Source organism: Cebus imitator, unplaced genomic scaffold (genome assembly GCF_001604975.1).
Source record: "Cebus imitator isolate Cc_AM_T3 unplaced genomic scaffold, Cebus_imitator-1.0 Scaffold486, whole genome shotgun sequence".
Lineage (NCBI taxonomy): Eukaryota > Metazoa > Chordata > Mammalia > Primates > Cebidae > Cebus > Cebus imitator.
In genome coordinates, this window is record NW_016107801.1 from 1,926,836 (window position 1) to 1,946,134 (window position 19,299).

The following is a 19,299-nucleotide window of genomic DNA, read 5'->3' on the forward strand; positions in this document are numbered from 1 at the left end:
TCACTGTGTCCCGCCCCTTCCCCACAATCCCCTTCCGCCAGAGCTATAGAGAGCATCCCTTCTGGGACTTAGCTGAGCCCCCCAGGGAACCACACTGCCTCGCCCAGCCCAGTGCAGTGTCCCCGCCCCAGAAGCATCCAGGTGAAAGCTTGGGAACAGGGTGGGGGCTGAGGGACTGTGGTGTGGGGAATGGCCCACCCTGGGTACAGGCAGCAAGGGGCATGCTGTATGCGGAGATTGTAAGTAATGAAGCCCACTAAAGCCTGGCCCGCATTATCTTCTCACCACGTGCTGGATTCCTAAGTAATCACAGCAACCCTCTCCCACCACTCTCCAACCCAGAGCCCCTCCGCGCAGGTCGACGTGGGAATACAAAGACCCAGGCTCTGCCTCAGTTCCAGACAGCACTGAAGGCTCATCCCCGCTCCAGAGCTCCCTGTGGGATGGGCTAAGGCCGCTGTCAAGACCTAGGGGCAGCCCGGCTTCTCCCTCCGCAGACCCCCACCGCCCCTCTCTCTAGGAGTTGCTGTTTCCAGAGATTTCAGCCAAAACCAGCTGGTGTCAGGAGCAGGCCGGCCTGGGATGCCGACTCTAGAATGGGATGTTGGAGCAGGATCACCTGCTGGCAGAGGCGACGAGGGCCCACCTGGGCGTGCCTGGAGCGCAGAGACCCCCAGAAGACGGCGATGCCGTTGTGAAAAGGTTCACCGCCAGGGAGCCGGGAGGGGATGCCAGGAGAAGGAAAGGCACTGCTGGTGTTTGAGAGCTGGCTGGGGCAGGGGCAGGAGTTAAAAAGTTATAAAGGATTGTGGAAGTAAAGGACCCTAAGAATGGAAGAACAGCACGGAAAGGCCGAGGCTGAGGGTCCATGCAGCAGCAGAGAAAGACAACCCTGTCCTGCGTCGGAAGGTGGAATAGGGAGAGGCGCCTGCGAGGAGCAGGGAGCGCGCTCCTCCCAACTCTGCTGGGCCTGCTATGCCCAGGACAGAGTCCAGCCAGAAGAGGGGAACCTTAAGACTTGGGGTGTGGGGAAAACTTCAAATCGCAGACATCCCAAGCCTTCGGGGCCTAAAAAATGGGCCTGTCCCATTCCTCCCTGTTAAAGCCAGCACTACCCCAGCCTGAAGATGACACAGAGACCTCTGCCTTCACAGCCACACGGGCCTCCCACGGAACCTGGCCTGGCCCCCTCTCCTGGCCACCAGACTGGTAGCTTGGGCCAAGTCACATTCTCACCCAGTCAGGGGAGTCCTGAGAGAAGGGGCTAGACACCAGTGGACTGCCGACCCATCCTCTCACAACAAAGAATTTAGCACACTGGTGAGAACTTTGGGAGAAGTGCTACCACGCTACTAGGTGGCACTTGGAAGCATGGAGAAGGCGGGGGCTGGCCTATAGGATGCAAGATGAGCCACCCCACTACATCCACATTTAACTCAATTGTTTAGCCCCTACAATAACCAGACAGACCCTGGAGGACCTGCCACCGAGTCTGGATGCATGCTGCACCCTCCACCAAGCGGCGGCCTCCGCTGCCGGGGCGTGACCACTGAACTGTCTCTCCTAGAGCACATCAGCTGGGCCTCATGTTGATCCTAAGCGGCCACTGACCTGGAAAATATGTTATTTTCTATCCCCGTCAAGAAGGTGCACCAGAAACTGTTTCATTCACCTGGGGTGGACAGCTGTGTACATTTACAGTCGTGACCCGGGCTGCACTTACGCTCCTGCTCCCAATTACAATACCCAAGAAAGGCATCTGGACCATGCCAAGCACTGGACATTGGTCCTCTGCGCTGCTGGTACCATGCTTATCAGCTCAGATGAGGTCTTGGTAAAGCGCCTGTCTTCCAGAGGAGCAGAAATTCAACCCTGTGAAGATTCAGCAGCCCCCGACATTAGCAGAAATTTCAGGGTTCAGTGGGCTAGGGTGTGCCAGACATCTCTGAGAGGAAAGGAAAAATGATGGTATCTCATACCCCCCACCCATGGAGAATAATTCTGGAGCCAGCAGACTCCACATCCAAGAATATCTGTTCAATTCCTGTGCTGGGTGACATTAAAAGCTGCTCCTCTGAGTAGAATCCTGCGTGAAGGGGGCCCCGTGGCAGATCCAGACTGTGAGGTAAGCAGCCTGCCACGTGGGTGGTGTGACGTGGCAGATACTATAGGAATAGAGATATCTGTGGTGGGGAAAGACGTCAGATGGAATTTCTGGAAAGCCCGTAGGGAAAGCATAACATAGAACCCTATGGTTCTGGAGCAACGCCATCTGCAGCAAATAAATATACATCATTTGCAAAAAATTCTGGCATGCTGTGAGGCCCTACTAGAGATGGAACACTGGGGCTACGGGACATCAGGCGACCCACGCAGCCAGAGCTGCCTCCGACGTGAGTCCTCTCAGCTCCGCCAGCAACAAACCATCGTAAGATGGGAGTGTTACGCCAGGGCGAGGCACAGCCAGGACCAGAGGGCACGAGACAGCTGCGTCAGCAAGAGACCCAAGCTCCCCCATCCAAGACTCTGGCTCCCACATCGCCTTTTTAGCTCACAGCTATGGCTGTGTGGGGCTGCTCTTATGGCGAAGCGAGATCAGAGAAAAATGGCCAAACTTGATTCAGAGCTGGGCCGGCTTGGTATGGGGGTGCAAGCTGGAAGCGGGAGTGACTTAACTAAAGCTCCATCCAGGGCAGGCCTGGAAAAAGAGCAGTGACGGAAAATCCCCTGATGGGCTTCAGGCAGTGTGTGTGATGTCGGCATCCGTGTGATGGAGGCAGAGCAGCCCAAAATGACAATATTAACTGAATCATGGGCGGTGGCAAATTGCTTGGCTGGCTGGTCAAGAGCCTGGATGGGACGGATCAAAGACTGGGGACCAGGAGGTCTGGAGGAGGTACCTGTGGTTGGATCTAGGGAGTGGGCATAAAGGACAGAGGTCTTCATTTGTTAATTCGTGCTGGGAAGCATCACCACGCGAGAGGCACTGAACACCCCAGCAGAAGACAGAATGGCCTCGCCCCGGACACAGGCTGGTCTCTGGCATCGGTCCCCCTGCTGCAGGCACAATGGGCGAATGAATCAGCGTGGTGGAAGGGAGGGAAACTACGTGTCACCCCAGCACACGGTTTCTCCCGCACCACAGCCACTGCAGCTCCTTCCACTCCGGAACGTCCAATCTCTGGCACCCACACTAAGCCTGTCAACAGCACCACCTCTCAAGGAGGCCACTCAGCTACTAGGTGACAAGCTAATCACATCAGACCCCATCCATCCCGGACGGGGAAGTGCTGAATCTGGTCCTAAACAAAAGTTGCCTGTCCTGCCCTGAGAACCTCAGCCAGCCACAATGCCCAAGGCCTCACAGAGCATTTGATTGACCCAGACAGGGTACCGACAACATGGCATTGGACAGAGACCTACTTGATAGCAGAGGGGGTGCCACAGTGGGCACATGACAGTGAGAGCCACGGGGCATCCGTATACTGCAACACCTGGAAACACTGGGCCTGATGGAGCCATGGAGGGGAGGAAACCACGGTGCCAGCTGAGGCAACACACCTGTGAGGATGGGGCATCCCCCGTGAGGCACTACCCACAGAAATCAAAGGATTTTCCTTTACTGCAGTTTTTCCGGGCCAGCCCTGGACGGAGCTTTAGTCAAATAGATCACACTTCCAGCCTGCACACTCACACCAAGCCGCCCCAGCTCTGAATCAAGTTGTGAGCTGGAAAGGGGATGTGGATGCCAGAGTCTTGGATGGGGAGTTTGGGCCCCTTGCTGACACAGCTGTCTCATGCCCTCTGGCCCTGACCATGCCTAGTCCTGGTGCTGTGTGCCCAGTATGTGGACGACATGGGTCTGGGAAGCAGGAGGGGAAGTACAGTAGCTATCATTCCTAGCCACCACTTGGAGCTCTTGTGTTCCCCATCCCTGCAGCCCTGGGATCTGTGGTCTAGAGGCCTCGGTTTGTACAGCGGGGATGTTTCCATCAAAAGACACAGCAACAGTTTCACGGTGCCTTAGGCTGCGGCTTCGCGGGGTCGGTGTGAGCATTTTGCGCCGAGAGACCAGCAGCATGGAAAGGAGCAGCAGTCCTGGCAGGTGGTAGGCCTTGATCATCAAGAGCAGAGAGGCCAGGTAAGGTGGCGCATGCCTATAACCCAAGCAGTTTGAGAGGCCAAGGCAGGAGGGTCACTTGAGGCCGGGAGTTCAAGACCAGCCCGGGCAACATAGCAAGACCCTGTCTCTATTAAAAAAAAAAAAAAAGTAGGAAAAGTGTTGTTTGACCCTGGGGCCAAAGAATCTGTGTGGCACCTGCTGATGCCCTGGGCACCTCTTGGTATCTCTTGGGCAGAGGCGCCTTGTGATGATAACTGGATGAAGCCAGCAGCCTCAGACTGAGAAAGCCGTGGAGACCAGGATCCCCTCACCAGGTAGCCACCCAGCCCTGCGGAAGTGCTAACCCAGGCTAAGGGGAAACAGAGCGTGTTGTAAAAGAAGGAAACCGTGAGCATCAGTTGCAGCCCCTACACCAGCTGCAGTTCATCCCACTGAGCTTCCTCCTGTGAGGCTCCCCCAGAAAGAAACCAACGCAAATCTAGAGGAGCTGTTCCCTGCCAAGGTAGACTTGAGCAAAGCACGTGGGTCCAAGCCGTGCAGGGAGTGGACCCCGTACCCCACCCTTCTGTGAACTGGGGTGGGCATGAGACAGTTCACAGCTGTGCCCCACCCCGGGCATTTCCCTCAGCAGAGGGAGCTGTCTCTCCCCAGGTTATGCTCCCCACAGGGGGCAAACACACCTGGTAATACACGATGCCCTCCTGCCCCAACTTGAGGCAATGTTGAACCCCTCGGGATGGGCTGAGGCCCCGTTGAGACTTTGTCACAGTTCAGCGGCTCCCTCTGTCTAGTCCCATGCCCTCCCGCCCACACCAGTGTACCCAAGACCACTCCTGACACTGCCCCCGCAAGCCCTCTTGCACGCAATCCCCCATCTCAGAGTCTATTTCCTGGGACCCTGACCTACAAAACAGTCCCTCCAGCCAGGAGGCGAAGCCAGGTGGTCAGTCCACCTCCAGGCACAGCTCCAGGGCAGGGTCAAAGTACGAACGCAGCGATGGGTGGCCCCCATTTGATTCTGGGCTTTCTGGAAAAGCTCCTCCACCAAAAGGCAGGGTGGGGAGATGGATGTGCATCCCCTGTTAGAGACCCTTCCAGCGCAGCAGCTAAACAAAGAGCAGGCTCTGTCACCAGACGGACCTGGGTTCAAAGCCCACTCGTGCCACTTACAGTTCCATGACTGTGCAAGTCACTCAGCTGTCTGTGCCCACATTTCCTCACCTACAATTCGAGGCAACGAAACACACCACAGTGAGATCTGGAAACCCAAACAGCTCAGGTGGGGGCGGCAAGGGGGGGCTCCATCCCTGCTGTATTCCTTTGGCCTCCATGAAGGCCGGCAAGCCTTGACGGGTACCACAGCTGCCCATCTTGATGTCACCTGACTTTGGTGATATGACAAGTCCTTAACATATTCTCGGTGCTGGGGCACCAAACCACTAGGGGCTCCATTTCCAGATGCTAGCCATACAACTCGCGGCAAGCCGGGCATAACAGGCCCACGCTCTCTCCTACCCACTGCTCAGGCCCTGAGCTCCACTCCAGAAGTCCTGAGTGTCCCCGAGAGGCTGTATCAGGGGAGGGGGAGGGGCCGTGAGCACTACCTGAAGCCCTGGTACTGAGGACCCAGCACAAACACCACAGTGCCCATGGGTGGCAGAGCATGAAGCTAGGTAGGGACAAAACCCCTCCACCGTGGGGTGGGGAGGGGTCCAGCCTCATCCTTAATGCCCCGAGCTCCCTGTGGACTTCCCAAAGAGCAGGAAATGGGCCAGCACAGAGCCCCTGCTGGTCCACCGGGGAGGCTAGCTGCAGTGAATGGATGGACGAATGAATGAATGATTTCAAAAAGCAGTGGGTGAGAGAGTGGGTGGTTGAGAAAGAAGTGAATGCGTAAATGAATTAATGAATTGATGAGTGAATGGGAGCCTGTGAATGAACCAACACCTGAGTGAGTGAATGAATGAGGGAGGGAGTTAGCGAAAGAACAAGTGAATGAGTAACTGTGGTTGAACGTGAGGCCCAACCCAAGCAGTGGTGAGGCTGCCGGGCGCCTGCACACAGTGGCCCTGAAGGTATCACTGGCCGGAAGCCCCACCTGTGGCTGGATTCTGGGGAAGCCGTGCCCGTGGCCCCCGTGGCCCCCGAGGCCTGCAGCACACGCACCATGACATTCAGGCCCTGGTTGGTGGGCCCCTGTGCCACGATGTACTCAATCCCGGTCTCGTAGACATCCATGGGCCGCCGGTACTTGACCACCGTGCCAGCGATGTTGAAGTTCTTAGGGCTGTCCACCTTGTAGTTGCCGTTGAAGAAGTAATAGCCAGCTTCGTCTGCAAGAGCTGGAAGGACAGAGCCGCCGGTCACATGGGCCCAGGGCTAGACTGGCTGGGGGAGGAGCCAGTGTCACCGGCTCAGAGAACCATCACCAGCCCTGCTCTCCGTAACCCCAGCCCTAATGCCCCAGAGACAGGAAACTCCCATCATGGGCAGCTGGGCCAGTGAATGCGGAGGCGGTGCAAATGCACGTTCCTCTCAGCCCAAAATCAATAGTGAAGGACTCGTCTAGACGCTGAACGTGACTGGTTGGGGACCCTTTTAGTCCTGTTTTTCTAGCTGCCTTTGAAGAAGCTGAGGGGCTGCAAAGTGACGAGCTCGCACCGTGACCGAGGGGCCCGGTGTGGAGCAGGACAGCCTGTGGCCTGTGGAAGGCCCGCATGAGGCAGCAGGTGTCCGGCTCCGAAGAAGACCCACTGTGTGGCCCCACGCAAGGCACTTTCTCCAGCTTCTCCATCTGGATGATGCGGAAGGGACCTCGGTGCCCCTCCGGTCATCCACACAGAGTGGCACTGCCACCCTGAGCTGGCTGACATGGGGGGTGCTGACCACCAGGCCCTTCCTGGGGACCACCCCGACCTGGCTGGCATGGGGGGTGCTGACCACCAGGCTCTTCCTGGGGACCGCCGTGACCTGGCTGGCATGTGGGGTGCTGACCACCAAGCCCTTCCTGGGGACCGCCCTGAGATGGCCAGCTCCGTCCTCTCCACGGGAGCAGAGACTTCCTGCTGTCCTTGCAGGCAGGGCTATGCTGACCCAACCTGTGCACCCAGGCCTGGCCGAGGTGCTCAATCAGGCAAGGACAGCCTGGTGCAATCTCCGTCACCCTCTTCCTGAGGCCAGGTGGGTGGGTACTCCGAGGGCCTGACTCCAGCCTGATGGAAGCTCAGGATGGAAAGAAATGGCACACGAAGCCCCACCGCCCCTGCTCCCCACCACCCCTGCAGGCTGGAGCAACCGCCTGGAGTTGGTGGGGTTTCTGGGCGAGCTGCTTCTCCCTGGGGCCAAGGAGGATGAGAAGAGGCAGGGGACCTCCAGGGCTGGGGACGGAGGGAGGAGGCCGACCCGGCACTCGGGACACTGTCTTCCACAGGGTGTCCTTAAAGCCAGTTCCAGGAACTGGCCCGTGGGAGAATAGGAGTTCAGCTTCCAAATTCCTGATGCAACATGAACAGAGGAGCCGGGGCAATTAATTTATTATCAGGCAGACGCAACAAGCAGGACATGTCTGCTTCAAAAACCCCCTTCACATAGAAAAGTCAGAAGATAACGCAAAGTCAAGTCCAAGTCCTGCGGGTTGGGAGCGTGCCGGGGCCTGGCTGTCTCGGCCCGGTTCCCAGGTATATGCCCAGGGTTCCATCTGCGGCTCTCGTCCAAAACCTGTTTCCTGACAGTAATGACCCTCCTTCCTGCAGCTTTCCCAGTACTCCGAGGCCACCCTTGGTATTTCCACGCATCTGTTTCAAGAGCGAGCTTTGCAGCCAGCTCAGAGAACGCGGAGTTTCCTGGCCTCTCCACTCTCCCAGCAAGCAAGCGACAAAGCAATCAGCCTGGCGAGAGGCCCGGCTCCCTACCTGGGCCAGGGAGCAGACCCCAGGGCGCTGGGTGGTGGAGCCACTGTCTGCAGCACAGACCTGCTGGGGCGGGGGTGCTCAGACCCCAGGGCACATATGGAGGGCTGGCCCTTAGGCTCTGGACAGGGGACAGGAGAACCCGAGGTGAGTCCCGGCCTGAAGACCTTCAACAAAGCCTCCTCTTCCAGCACCCCCTTAGGAGGTGGGCTTCACCCCACCAGTCCTGGCTCCCAGGAGGAGTGGGAGGCAGTGGGGGGGCGTAAGCCCAGGTAGTGTCGCGTTTGGGGCTGCCCCTGTGTCCAAAAACAGTGTCCCCATAGAGCCTGGGTCCCCAGCCTGCCCTGTGAAGGGCAGGGCTGAGCATGGAGCAGCTCACAGGTGTCAGCACCTGTCCACTGTGGCCCAACGGGTGCAGACACAGCACATTGCTTGGCCAATGCTCCAGCTTCACAGAGGGCCCTTCCACAATTTGTCACCAAGGATCACTACACTCAAAATCTGCCACCAAGATGGGGCCTTACCACCCCATCCATCATGGAAATAACTCCGGAATCCTCAGGTTTGCCAACTCCCCTCCCACGGCCCAGCTTCCCAGTGGAGACTGTCTAATGGCGTGAAGATCAGCATGGGGCCCCCAAGTTGGAACGCTACCTCTGCTTCTCTGCTGCTGGTGACCTTGGACTGGCCACCTCCCTCCTCCCAGTGCCACCTTGACCTTGTCACCTCCTGAGACTCATTCCTGGAACCCCACAGGGATCTCATCGGCAGCGGACCCCAGCTTCTGCCGGTGCCAGGCTCTCGAGTGACAGGGAGCTCACTACCCAACATCACCACCCTCCCATGGTCCAGCAGCCTTGAGTTCAAGGTCTTCCATGCATAGAGGTAAAGCTGGCTCCTCTATGAGCACCCCAGCCGCACCCACAGAGCTAGGTCAAGTTCCGGCTCCTGCAGCCATGCCCACAGCACCGGCCCGTCCCTGTCCTGCAGGGAGGGACCCAGGGTCAAGTCCTCCTTCTCTGCCACACACAATGCCACACAAGCAAAAGCTCAGTGAGGCAGCCGCCAGGCCCTGCACACCCACCTAGCACATCCGCAGACTTCTTCCTCTCTACAATCTGGATGTCTCGGGCGCCAGCTGGGATGTGGGTCACCAGAGAGTAACCTGGAAGCAAATGGATGACAGTGAGCCCCTCCTGATTGGAAAGGCACCCTTGGAGGCCACCCGCCAGCTCCGAGCTCCTGGTAGGTGAGCGGTGGCTGTCTAAGGGTTGGCCCACCCCCCACACCCACTTGGGTGGCTCAGCTGAGCCCTATCCTGTTGCAGAGGCTGATCCACCAAGCTGGGCACCTGCCCAGGCTCACCCCTTCCTACCAAGGCCACAGGAGGGCTTATCCCTGCCTGCCCCAGCCCCTTCCCAGGGACAGCAAAGGCCACAGGGACCTAGAACACACTGGAGGTACTGGAGCTCAGTCCCACTCTGGCATGTGTCACCCAAGAGACCCCGTGCAACTGAGGGAGCCCTAGCCAGCATCTTGTGCACATTGGCACTGCCATTTTGAAATCCTGTCTTCTCACAACACCACAGTGACATTCAGGGTTCACCAGGCTCAAAGACATGGGTGAGAAAGAACAAGAAGAGTCGCAGATAGAATCTCCAACTCTGCCTATGCCCTTCCTAAGTGCCAGGCCCCAGGCTGGGGTCCAGATCGGGCAATGGCAGCCGGCTCAGAACCTGTCTTCAAGACCCCCAGGCCCGTGGGAAGGCAGTCATAGAGTCCTCCCAAGGGTCTGGAGGGAAGGTGCTCAGAGAAGGAGAGCATTGCCGGCAGGTGGCTGAGGGAGGGGCCCCAGGAGAAGGAGATTTTAGTACTCCCTGGGAGAGGAAAGAAGGGGCTCTCCGGGTCGGAGGTTTCCTGGCGCTTGATGTCTGTTTCACTGGATCCTTCCGGGAGCAGAGGACTCTGCGTGCATCTCCCGGCCTGAGGGGGTGTCTCCTGCAGGCCAGCACCTGCCTGCCATCCCTCCCTCAATCCCACCACAACTACAGGTCCCTTGGATGACCTGTCCCTCACTGGAGGCACCCTTGGATGACCTGTCCCTCACTGCCAGCAGTGCTCTGGAAAACAGGCACTTTGGAGACATGGGGTAACAGGAGCTGTGACTTGTAGCATTGGTTAGTTTCCGTGGCGTAAACACCCCTGCTGTGGCCAATTTCAAGCTACTGTAACCGGTCAGCTTAACTTCGAAATGCGTTTTAAAACTATTTTTTCCTTCCTCTTGAGTTTCAAGACATAAGTTTGAAGCAAGTGGCTGACACTGTGTCTGTTTACATTACCAACATGATGTCACTGGGCATGCCACTGGGAAGAGAGGCTACAGAACACCCATATACGGTGTTCTTGCCACATAGATAAAATAGTTATATACTCTGAGAGATCGAGGCAGGCAGATCACCTGAGGTTAGGAGTTCCAGACCAGCCTGGCCAACATGGTAAAACCCCATCTCTACTAAAAACACACAAAAAAATTAGCTGGGCATGGTGGTGGGCGCCTGGAATCCCTGCTACTTGGGAGGCTGAGGCAGGAGAATTGCTGGAACCCAGGAGGCCAAGGTTGCAGAAAGCCAAGATTGCACCATTGCACTCCAGCCTGAGCAACAAGAACGAAACTCCGTCTCAAAAAAAAAAAGTTATAGACATCAAAGGATTAGGAAATGGTGACTTTGCTTTAAACACAATGTATTTAACTATAGGCTGTTGTACTTTAATTTCAAATTAGCAAGTAGCTCACAGGATTCCTGAGCATTTGATGCCCCAGCCCATCCCACGGCCCCCAGATGGGTACCAGGCATGGCTGGTTGGGGGCAGGAGTGTAGCTCAGCTGAGAGGACCCCAGGCCAGGAGCGGGCTCCCAGGGTTCACCCCCAGTTCTGCCTCTCGTGGCTGTGTGACCTGAGACGAGTTATTTAACCTCTCTTTGCCTGTCTCTGCACATTTCAGCAACAGGAATACTGCCAGTCACGTAGAGCTGTTGCCAGGCGTGAATGCATTACCTTGTGAGCACGCAGAAGAATTAGGGGGATCATTGGCACATCAGCCCCAGGCCCCAGGCTGAGTCCCATGAGGATGGGGCCCTATCTCTCAGGCTCACTGTGTACACAGTGCCTGACACACAGTAGGTACCCTACGAGACATGTGCTGCCTGAATACCTGCTCTCCGTCTGCATGCCCTGGGTCCAGCAGGAGGCTGTGGGAGCGGGTTTGCGGAAGGAAGGGAGGAAAATCAGACTCCTTCACTTCACGCCTCCTATAGCGAGGCTTCCAAAGGAAAGGCCTCTGCCCACCTCACCCTGCTGGACACCCAGCACGCATTATTCACACCCCTGCCTGGCAGCTCTGCCCCAACCCTGCCCCTTGTTAGTCCGGCATGCTGGTCCCTAGGTGGCATGTCCAAGCCCCACCCTCTCCAGTGCCCTCCCACTGGCACTTCCTGGAGCCGACACACACATGCCACAGTTACCCCTCACGTGGCAGGCTGAGGCCGTTCCCTCCACCTCCAGGACACAGCCAGGTCCTCCATGGCCCTAACAGGACTGGTTCTCACCTAGACTCAACTGGCTTCACTGGGACCTTGGCAGATTATCCCACTCTGGGCCATGTTCCCCACCTGCTAAGTGGGTCTGAAGCTGCCCTGCCTTCCTCGGTCTGGAAGTTGCAGTAACGCCGTTGCATTCCTCCAGCATTTCTTCAGACCCAGAATGTGTTCAGCTGAACACCAAGCATTTTGAGTGACATCCCTCCAAAAGTAGAAAGTGCTGTCCCATGCCAGACACCCACTCCCATGAGGGCTGGGCCAGAGCTGGACACGAACGTCAGACCAAATGCCCGCAGCTTAGGAAAGGGACAGGCGCTGCCCAAGGGAAGGAAGGGATCTGGGCTGGATCAGTGTGGAGCGAACAGGGGGCCTCTGAAACTCAGGCCCCAGAATCCAGCATCCCAGGGTCAAATCTCATATCCGAGTGGAGAATGGGTCTCAGGCACCAGTTTCTCCCTTTTTAAAGTGTGGTGTTAGCCAGGCATGGTGGCTCATGCGTGTAATCCCAACACTTTGGGAGATGGAGGTGGGTGGGTCGCTTGAGGTCAGGAGTTTGAGACCAGCCTGGCCAACACAGTGAACCTCCGTCTCCACTAAAAATACAAAAATTAGCTGGGCATGGTGGCACATGCCTGTAGTTCCAGCTACTCAGGAGGCTGAGGAACAAGAATCGCTTGAACATGGGAGGCAGAGGTTGCAATGAGCCCAGATCAAGCCACTGCACTCTAGCCTGGGCAACAGAGCAAGACTCTGTCTCAAAAAAAAAGTGTGGTGTTAACACCTCCCTGCAGGCGGCCTCAAAGGGCAAATGTAACCCAAAGCCAGGTGCCTACTGGTACCCACAAGGTCCTCAACAAAGAGCTGCCCATTCTTGCAAGCCAATGGAGGCCCACAATCACCAGGCCAGCTCGCCTGGGCCGCCTGGATGCAGAATCAGGTGGCCCTAGAGGGGAAGGACTTGCCCAGTGGTACCCAGGAGGCTGCAGGCAGGAGCACACTCAGGACCCCCGATTCCCAGGCTCCTCTGCTTGGACTCCAGGGCGCGCTGCCGCCTTACCGAGGTGGGCGTTGCCCTTGCGATAGTTGCCCGTCACGTGGGTGCAGCTGCTACCATCACCCTGGCAGACCCCACACTTGTCCAGCGTGTGGGTGGAGAAAAGCACCCCGTCACAGCCGATGGGCTGCAGGAAAGGAGAGGGAGAGGCTGCTGGGAGGGCACTGTGGCCAGGCCCGGGGCCGCCACTGCCTCCCACGGGCGGGCGGGCAGTCGGTGCAGTGAGACCGGTGGTACTTTTGCTACAACGTTTAACAACCTCACATTTTCCAGACACGCAAACCCCTCGCAGGTCGCTGAGCTTGCAGGAGGTGCCGTCGCGGGCGGGGACCATGAGCTGCCGCTGGCCGTCCACGGTGGTGCAGTGCAGGTCACATGGCTTGCTGGAGATGTGGACATAGTCATCTGGTGGGGAGACGAGGCAGAAGGTCTCAGGTGGGCTGCACGGTGGGATTCAGGGGACTTCCTTCTCTTCCCTCTGAGACAGCTCCCATTGCACAGATGGCACAACTCAGGCCCAGAGAACAGAAAGGACCTGCCCCTGTCTCAGTGGCAGAAATTGATGAGTCGTCGGGCTCAGCCCAGACACTGTGAGCTCCAGCTTCTGCCTCCTTGTGAGTGGAGAGCAGGGCCTGAGACCCAAGCTGGGGTTCTCCCTCTGCAGGTCTGAGCCAACAAAGCACCCCTGCGCTGCTGGCCCTGGGCACCCCAGCCTTAGGATGATCCCAGCATCTACATTGCTGCCTGAACTACTTGCTTCCCGTGGGACTATGTGGGCAGTCCCCACATGGGATCGTCTAGGCTGGTTCCTGTCGATGCCCAGGAGGCAATAAACGGGGGAGTCACCACTGCCCTCAGAGGTCAGGCCTGTGGGGAACTCAGCCCCATGACCTGTCCTACGTTGAAGTCATGGGTCATGGGGGAGGGGACAGACCCCTAGGCCAGGGCTCAGGAGACCCAGGTTCATTCCTGGCTCTTCGTCTGACCGCCTCCATTTCCGCACCTGCCCACCCGCCAAGTTTGGCCCCGGGTACTGAAAGGGCTACTCCCAAAGTTCAGTCAGCTCCCTGAAAGGGGGGTCCCCAGGGCGGCAGGTACCCGGGTACAGAGGCTTCCACTGGTGCGTCCGCCCGTTGTACACGTGGGAGTTGAAGGAGACGCACTGCTCCTCGCGGAAGCTCCTCCCGTCCGGCGGACACTCCTGTGAATCGAGGGGACAGGGAGGCTCCAGGAGGAACTCGGCCCGACAAAGGCATTTTTGTCCAGGCTAAGCAGGAAGTGGCTGCAGCCGGGACAGCCGTGTAGGGCCCAGGGCCCATGGAGTGGCCTCTCATGCACCCGCTCGGTGCTCCCACACACTCTGGAGGGAGCAAGGATGCAGGGAAGGGCAGCTCCGCCCCTGACACCAGCCCTCCGCTGGCCCTAGACAGCCCTCCCGTTCCCCACCATGTCTTCTCCCAGCCTTGCAGTGGAGGGGACATGACCCCACTACTGCTGGCATGGGTGCTCGCCTCAACCCTGTCCTCAGCAGGCCCTGACCGTGTAGCCACCATGCTGGAACAGGGCCTGGCACCTGGCCTGCGGCCATGCACACCGCCTGAATCAGGAAGATCGCGGCTTCATAAAGAGGAACCCAGTGTGCAGGCAACAGACTCGTCCTAGGGGACCCAGCTTAGTCGTCTGGGGCCAGGACTCAAACCTGGGTCCCTCTCATGCCAGAGCTCATAAATGCCCCTCCCTCAACCCCCAGCTGCACCGTTCTAGGAGGGCACCTGACCAGGTGATGCCAACACAGAAGCTGTGGTCACCTGCCTCCCTCTAGCCCCTCACTCCCTGCAAGTGCACACACGCCCCCAGAGACCCCCAGCCGCTCCGCCTTCCCTGCCCAGGCAGGCCACACAAGCCAGCCTGGCAGCTCCAGACCCCAGCATGGCGTGCCCCAGCCTCACGCCCTGCAGTTCTTGGAAAGGTGTTCAGGTTCCAACTGCCCAGGACCCCACTGAGAGCTGCCCCTGAGGCCTGATCAGAGTCAGCACCTCCTCCCCAGCCTCGGCCAGCCACCGAAGGAAGCCGATGGGGGCTGGAGCAGAAGGGCTCCAAGAGCAGCCCAGGGGACTGTTTCACGGGACGGGGAGGGCTGGCAACTGCTCAGCCTCCCTGTGGGCGCCAGGCACACAAATGTGAGTAAAGTGGGACTGCCAGCAGAGGCCCCAAACACGGAGGCTGCGCTTGAAGCTCCAGGAGCAGAGCAAGGCATCCACCCCAACACTGCTGAGCACGCGTGCGCACGGGGACGGTGGTCTGGACCCAGGATGGCTCCGTCCTAGCCCAGGCTCCCCTCAGCCTTCTCTTCAACCCTGTCCCTGGGATCTCCTCGAAGGGCAGGCCCAGAACAGAACGCCTGGGAAGCCCAGGGGCCACCGGAAGATGCCCTAAAAGCCACATGATGACGAGGAGGAGAGCCGGCCATGGTGCCCCTGCCCGTGCCAGGCCTCACCTGCACTCTGCAGAGCTGGTACCGCTTGGACGTGCCCATGCAGGTCCTGTTCCCAGGGCCCGGGATGGACTTCCTCCTGGCAGAAAGATGCACGCTCAGAGTGAGGGCTGCAGGAGAGTTTCAGGAATGCCGTCTGGGCTGGCCGCACGGCCCTGGGGTCCAGAATGTCCCGATTCCCGTGACCCGGAGGGCTCCTTCCTCCCTACTCAACTCCAACCCCGGACACACACCAGAGCCTAGGGGGAGTGAGATGCGATTCACTTCCACATCAGCACCACACAGCACAGGTGCTCAGTACACAGAATTGAAACAACCGCACAGCCGTGTGCCAGCCCGGGCCTGGGTGCACAAACACGCTATGTGTTCTCAGAAGTATGAGGTGGAACCAGCATGCTCTCCATGCCATGGATGAGAAAATTGATGTTCAGAGAGGTCAAGTGACTTGCCCAAGGTCACACAGCAAGGGAGTCACATAGACCAGATTGGAACTGGGTCCGTCTGGCAGCGGAGGCTTTCACTGCAGGGCCTGTGCTTCTCCAGGGGCTCCCTGGCATTCTCTGAAGACCCTCACTCAGGTCTTGAGAAGAGAAGGCATGGTGGGTCTCCTCTCTAGGACAGACCCCTAGAAACAGCTCCTGCCCTCTCATGAAGGGGCTTCCCTCGTGCCCTGAAGCATGGAGGACCCCAGGGCCAGTGCCAGGACCCATCCATAGCCACGTCCAGCAGAGGCTGACGGGGAGACTCAGCCTGTGCTGTCCCCAACCCGCGAGCACTCCCAGGGTGAGAAGCCACCAGGCTGAAGGGCGGCCGCCCTCTCCTGCCCACTGCCTCACCCTCATGCCAGCCCCTAGGGGCCACATGCCCGACCTCGCACCTCTGCTGCAGGCAGTGCCGCTCCTGGGATGTCACCCCGCCCCCGCAGCTGCGGGAGCACGCCGTCCACTTTGTCCACTCCCCCCACCAGAAGGCTGTGGCGTCGGCGTCCCCCTCCAGGCTATTGGATGTCGGGCTGTTGTCCTGGGTGAGAGGCCCCCCAAGACAGTAGAAGGCTTGAGTGCCCAGCAGGGCCAAACTGCCCCCCACCCCATGCCCCAGGGTATCACCAGCAGGACCAGAGGACATAGCCTTTTGGCTGGGGTCCCCACAGGGTCACTCGGCAGCCTGGGTTCAGATCTCCTGGGTGGCGTTGGAGGGAACTCCCAAGGAACCATGGGCCACAGGTCCTCCCTGACCTAAGGCCCAGGATGGCCCGGGGGCTTGGCCAGCTCCTGGGGCCGCACCTAACTGTCCTCATTTTCCCTGGGCCCACTGCGTTCTGCAGGACTCAGCCCACCAGGCATGCTGGGGCCTTTGCTTGGAAGGGAAGCACTCAGACCTCTCTGCCCTATCCTGCCAAATTGCCAGGGGCTCCAGGGTAGCCAGGGCCCGGTTCAGAGCTGGTCTGGCTGGCTCTGGGAACAAGGTCCTGGGAGCCAAGAGGGGCTCTGGGATCCAGCGCACGTGCCCACACAGCCCCCTCCAAGCCAGCCCACCTGGGAGTGAACACAGCACCTGGGAAGGGGATTGGCATGGGGCCCTCAGACCACAATGCCCCACTCACCGTGGCCCCACTTGATTTTGCGTCCCTAGCCACAACCACCAGAACCAGCAGGGACCAGGCCCAGCAGGGACATTGCTGTCTGCCGTCCATCCTAGGAAGCAAGGCCACCGTCACCACCAGGCCAGCTCCGTTTCTCTTCCAGGTGACCAGGGTATGCTTCAGGGAGAGCCCTGAGGGCCCAGTCAGTGCCCAGGCCTCAAAGGTATCTGGGACTAATTGGTTGTGGCTGCCTGGCAGACCCTGGGGAAGGATGAACCCCCCCACCCCAGTCTAGGCTTAACACGGAGCTTGATGAAAGATTAGCAATGCCTGCGGCAGGAAAGACACCCAGCGGTGCTGAGCGTGCTAAGCCTGTGCCACCCTTGATCCGAGGGCGTGCAGGGAAGCATGCCAGACTTTGTCTCCGAGTCCTCAAACCCCTGGAGAAAGGCCGTGGAGACAGCCAGCCTCTGCTGAGAGGCTGGGGGCCCAGGTGTGGGGAAAGGCTGTGGTTCAAAGGGTTCAGTCCAGCACCGTGGCTGGAGCACCTTGGGATTTTGACCTGCTCAGCCTGTGCTGGCCTTGTAGGAGGATGCCACTGACTGCTGAGGGTCAGTGCCTGGGGATAAGCTTGGCCAGGTCCCAGGGGAACCTGCAGCCTCCACAGTCAGCACCCAGCAACAGCCAGCACTCAGGCGAGGCAGAACCCAGGTACTTATGCTGCCTCCCCACCCCCTGGAGAGAAGATGGAACTGGGGGAGGGGCGGAGTGGGAGGAGGTGCAGTTTGTGCCTGAATGTCAGCAGTCCAGGGCCTCATGGCTGACCTCCCTCCCAACAGCCAGCACCCCTGGCTCAAAACACCTGCCAGGGGTCAAATCAAGTCCAGTGGAAAGACTGTCCAGCCTCTGGGCCCTCAGCCCTCGCCACCCCCTCCTCGGCGCCGACCCTGCCCTGTGGAAGGGAAGAAGGAAGAACAGATCCTCCACGGCCTCTGTCCAGGGCTTGCTCAGGTGCTGAGTGTCACTTGCCAGCAAGTTAAAGAAGGGATTTCAGAAACCATGCAGCCTGCACCCATAACCTGGAGCCCAGAGAGGGGCCCAATGTACCCCAAGCCTCACAGAAGCGTAGCACACTAGCAAACTCGGGGACTCCACTCCATGCCCAGCTAATTCCAGGAGAAGAAGGCACGGAGGTCACCCCTCACCCCTGCCAGCCCAGAGGCCAGCTCCCGCTCTGCCCCTCCCTCCTCAGCAGCCTCAAGCTTCCTTGCACGCCAGGCACCTGCAGATTTTCAGCGGTTACTCCAAGGATACCATTGCAGCTCGGACGACATGGCCATGCACCCTGGAGTTTGACACCCCGCCCCCGCTGCCTGCCCCCCACCTACCTCCCCTGCAGACCTCCAGCTGCACCCCCAGCCTCACACCCACAGGAGCCCCCTCCACTGTGCCATTGGCTAAAGGGTGCCCCAGCCTCTGCCTGCCGGCTGAAGACAGGTGCCAGCCGGCCTCACACTTGCTTTTCATTAAGGCTTCCAGACACCGCTGGCTTCAGGCCAGGCCTCGCTTACGGGGATCCATCCCCTCCCTGGGGTCCAAAAGCAGCGGCTGGCGGCAGCAGAGAGGTCTGTGGTGCACACAGAGCTTCAGGCACACAAGGCTAGGTGCTGAGGGGCCACCCTGCCCGTGCCCTGCGGGCCGGACCCCTCCCCACAAGCCTCCCCACGTTATGTAACCACTCCAGAGGGCGCGGGGTGCTCCCACCCCCAGCCCCAGTCTGAGCAGTGGGCTGGCCTGGTGGGGGCTGCAACGTGAAGGGGATGGGGCCAAGGTGGCCTACCTGGTCTGGGGCCAGCAGCTTGTCCTCCCAGAGAAAGAGGCAAGAGCTTCGGAGGGCAGGCGGCACCAGGTGCCTGTGCGTGTGGGGGCTGCGTGAGTGCAGAGGCTGCCGCCGGCCTCCTCTCCCCTTCCCCTCCTCCCCTGCGCCGCCTCCCTCTCCCACTTCAAAGAGCATCCAAGAGAGGGGGTTCCCGGGAGGGGCGCAGCCCAGTGGCGGCTCTGCGCTGGCGGCCGCCTTTATAGCTGTCAGGCAGACGGGGAGGAACTCACACTTCCCACCAGGCCGCTCCCCCGCCCGCGCCGGCCGGCCTGGCGCACACTTTAACCCGCTCTGCGCCTCTGGAGCCCGGCCAGGCCAGCCCAGCTGCCTGTTGGCTGCTGCCGGCGGCGGCGGCCCAGGAGCAGCGAGCACGGAGGCCGCCTTCCCCAGTCCAGAACCGGGGACCACATGTTGGGTGTCCAGACGGAGCAGCCGCTGGCCTGAGGTTACCGGGGAGACTGGCGGTGGCACAGCTCCGGCCCCGCCTTTCCGACTTCTGCCTCCAGAGCGGGCCTGTCCCTGGGGCTCCTGAGAATGGGGTCAGGGATATATGAGGCGTCCAGTCTGATGGCCCCACTGTACCGAGGGAAAGGCTGGACTTCCCAGGTCACCAGCCTCAGAAAGCCCCTGAGACCCAGGGGCCTAAGCAGGTGAAAGGACC

At 59.4% G+C, this 19,299-nt stretch overlaps 1 protein-coding gene across 10 annotated transcripts in view; it reads right to left on the reverse strand.

Annotated features, from left to right (window-relative positions):
• Positions 1–18,860, reverse strand: part of ADAMTSL2 (ADAMTS like 2) — a 37,944-nt gene extending 19,084 nt beyond the window's left edge. For 2 of the 10 annotated variants that reach the window (XR_005197507.1, XM_017513119.2), the window contains exons 1-9: positions 18,600–18,681; positions 16,781–16,871; positions 16,055–16,197; positions 15,181–15,256; positions 13,782–13,884; positions 12,943–13,088; positions 12,687–12,810; positions 9,116–9,196; positions 6,290–6,465 (exon numbers count right to left, since the gene is read on the reverse strand). Coding sequence is in view for 9 of the 10 variants with exons in the window: in XM_017513119.2 (XP_017368608.1) it covers positions 6,290–6,465; positions 9,116–9,196; positions 12,687–12,810; positions 12,943–13,088; positions 13,782–13,884; positions 15,181–15,256; positions 16,055–16,197; positions 16,781–16,870 (939 nt within the window). In the remaining variant the exon portion in view is untranslated. Of the gene's footprint in view, positions 1–6,289; positions 6,466–9,115; positions 9,197–12,686; positions 12,811–12,942; positions 13,089–13,781; positions 13,885–15,180; positions 15,257–16,054; positions 16,198–16,780; positions 16,872–18,599 lie in introns of those variants that run through there. The other 8 variants (XM_017513120.2, XM_037732973.1, XM_037732975.1 and 5 more) reach the window with 8 other exon arrangements.
• Between the last annotated feature and the right edge of the window lie 439 nt (positions 18,861–19,299).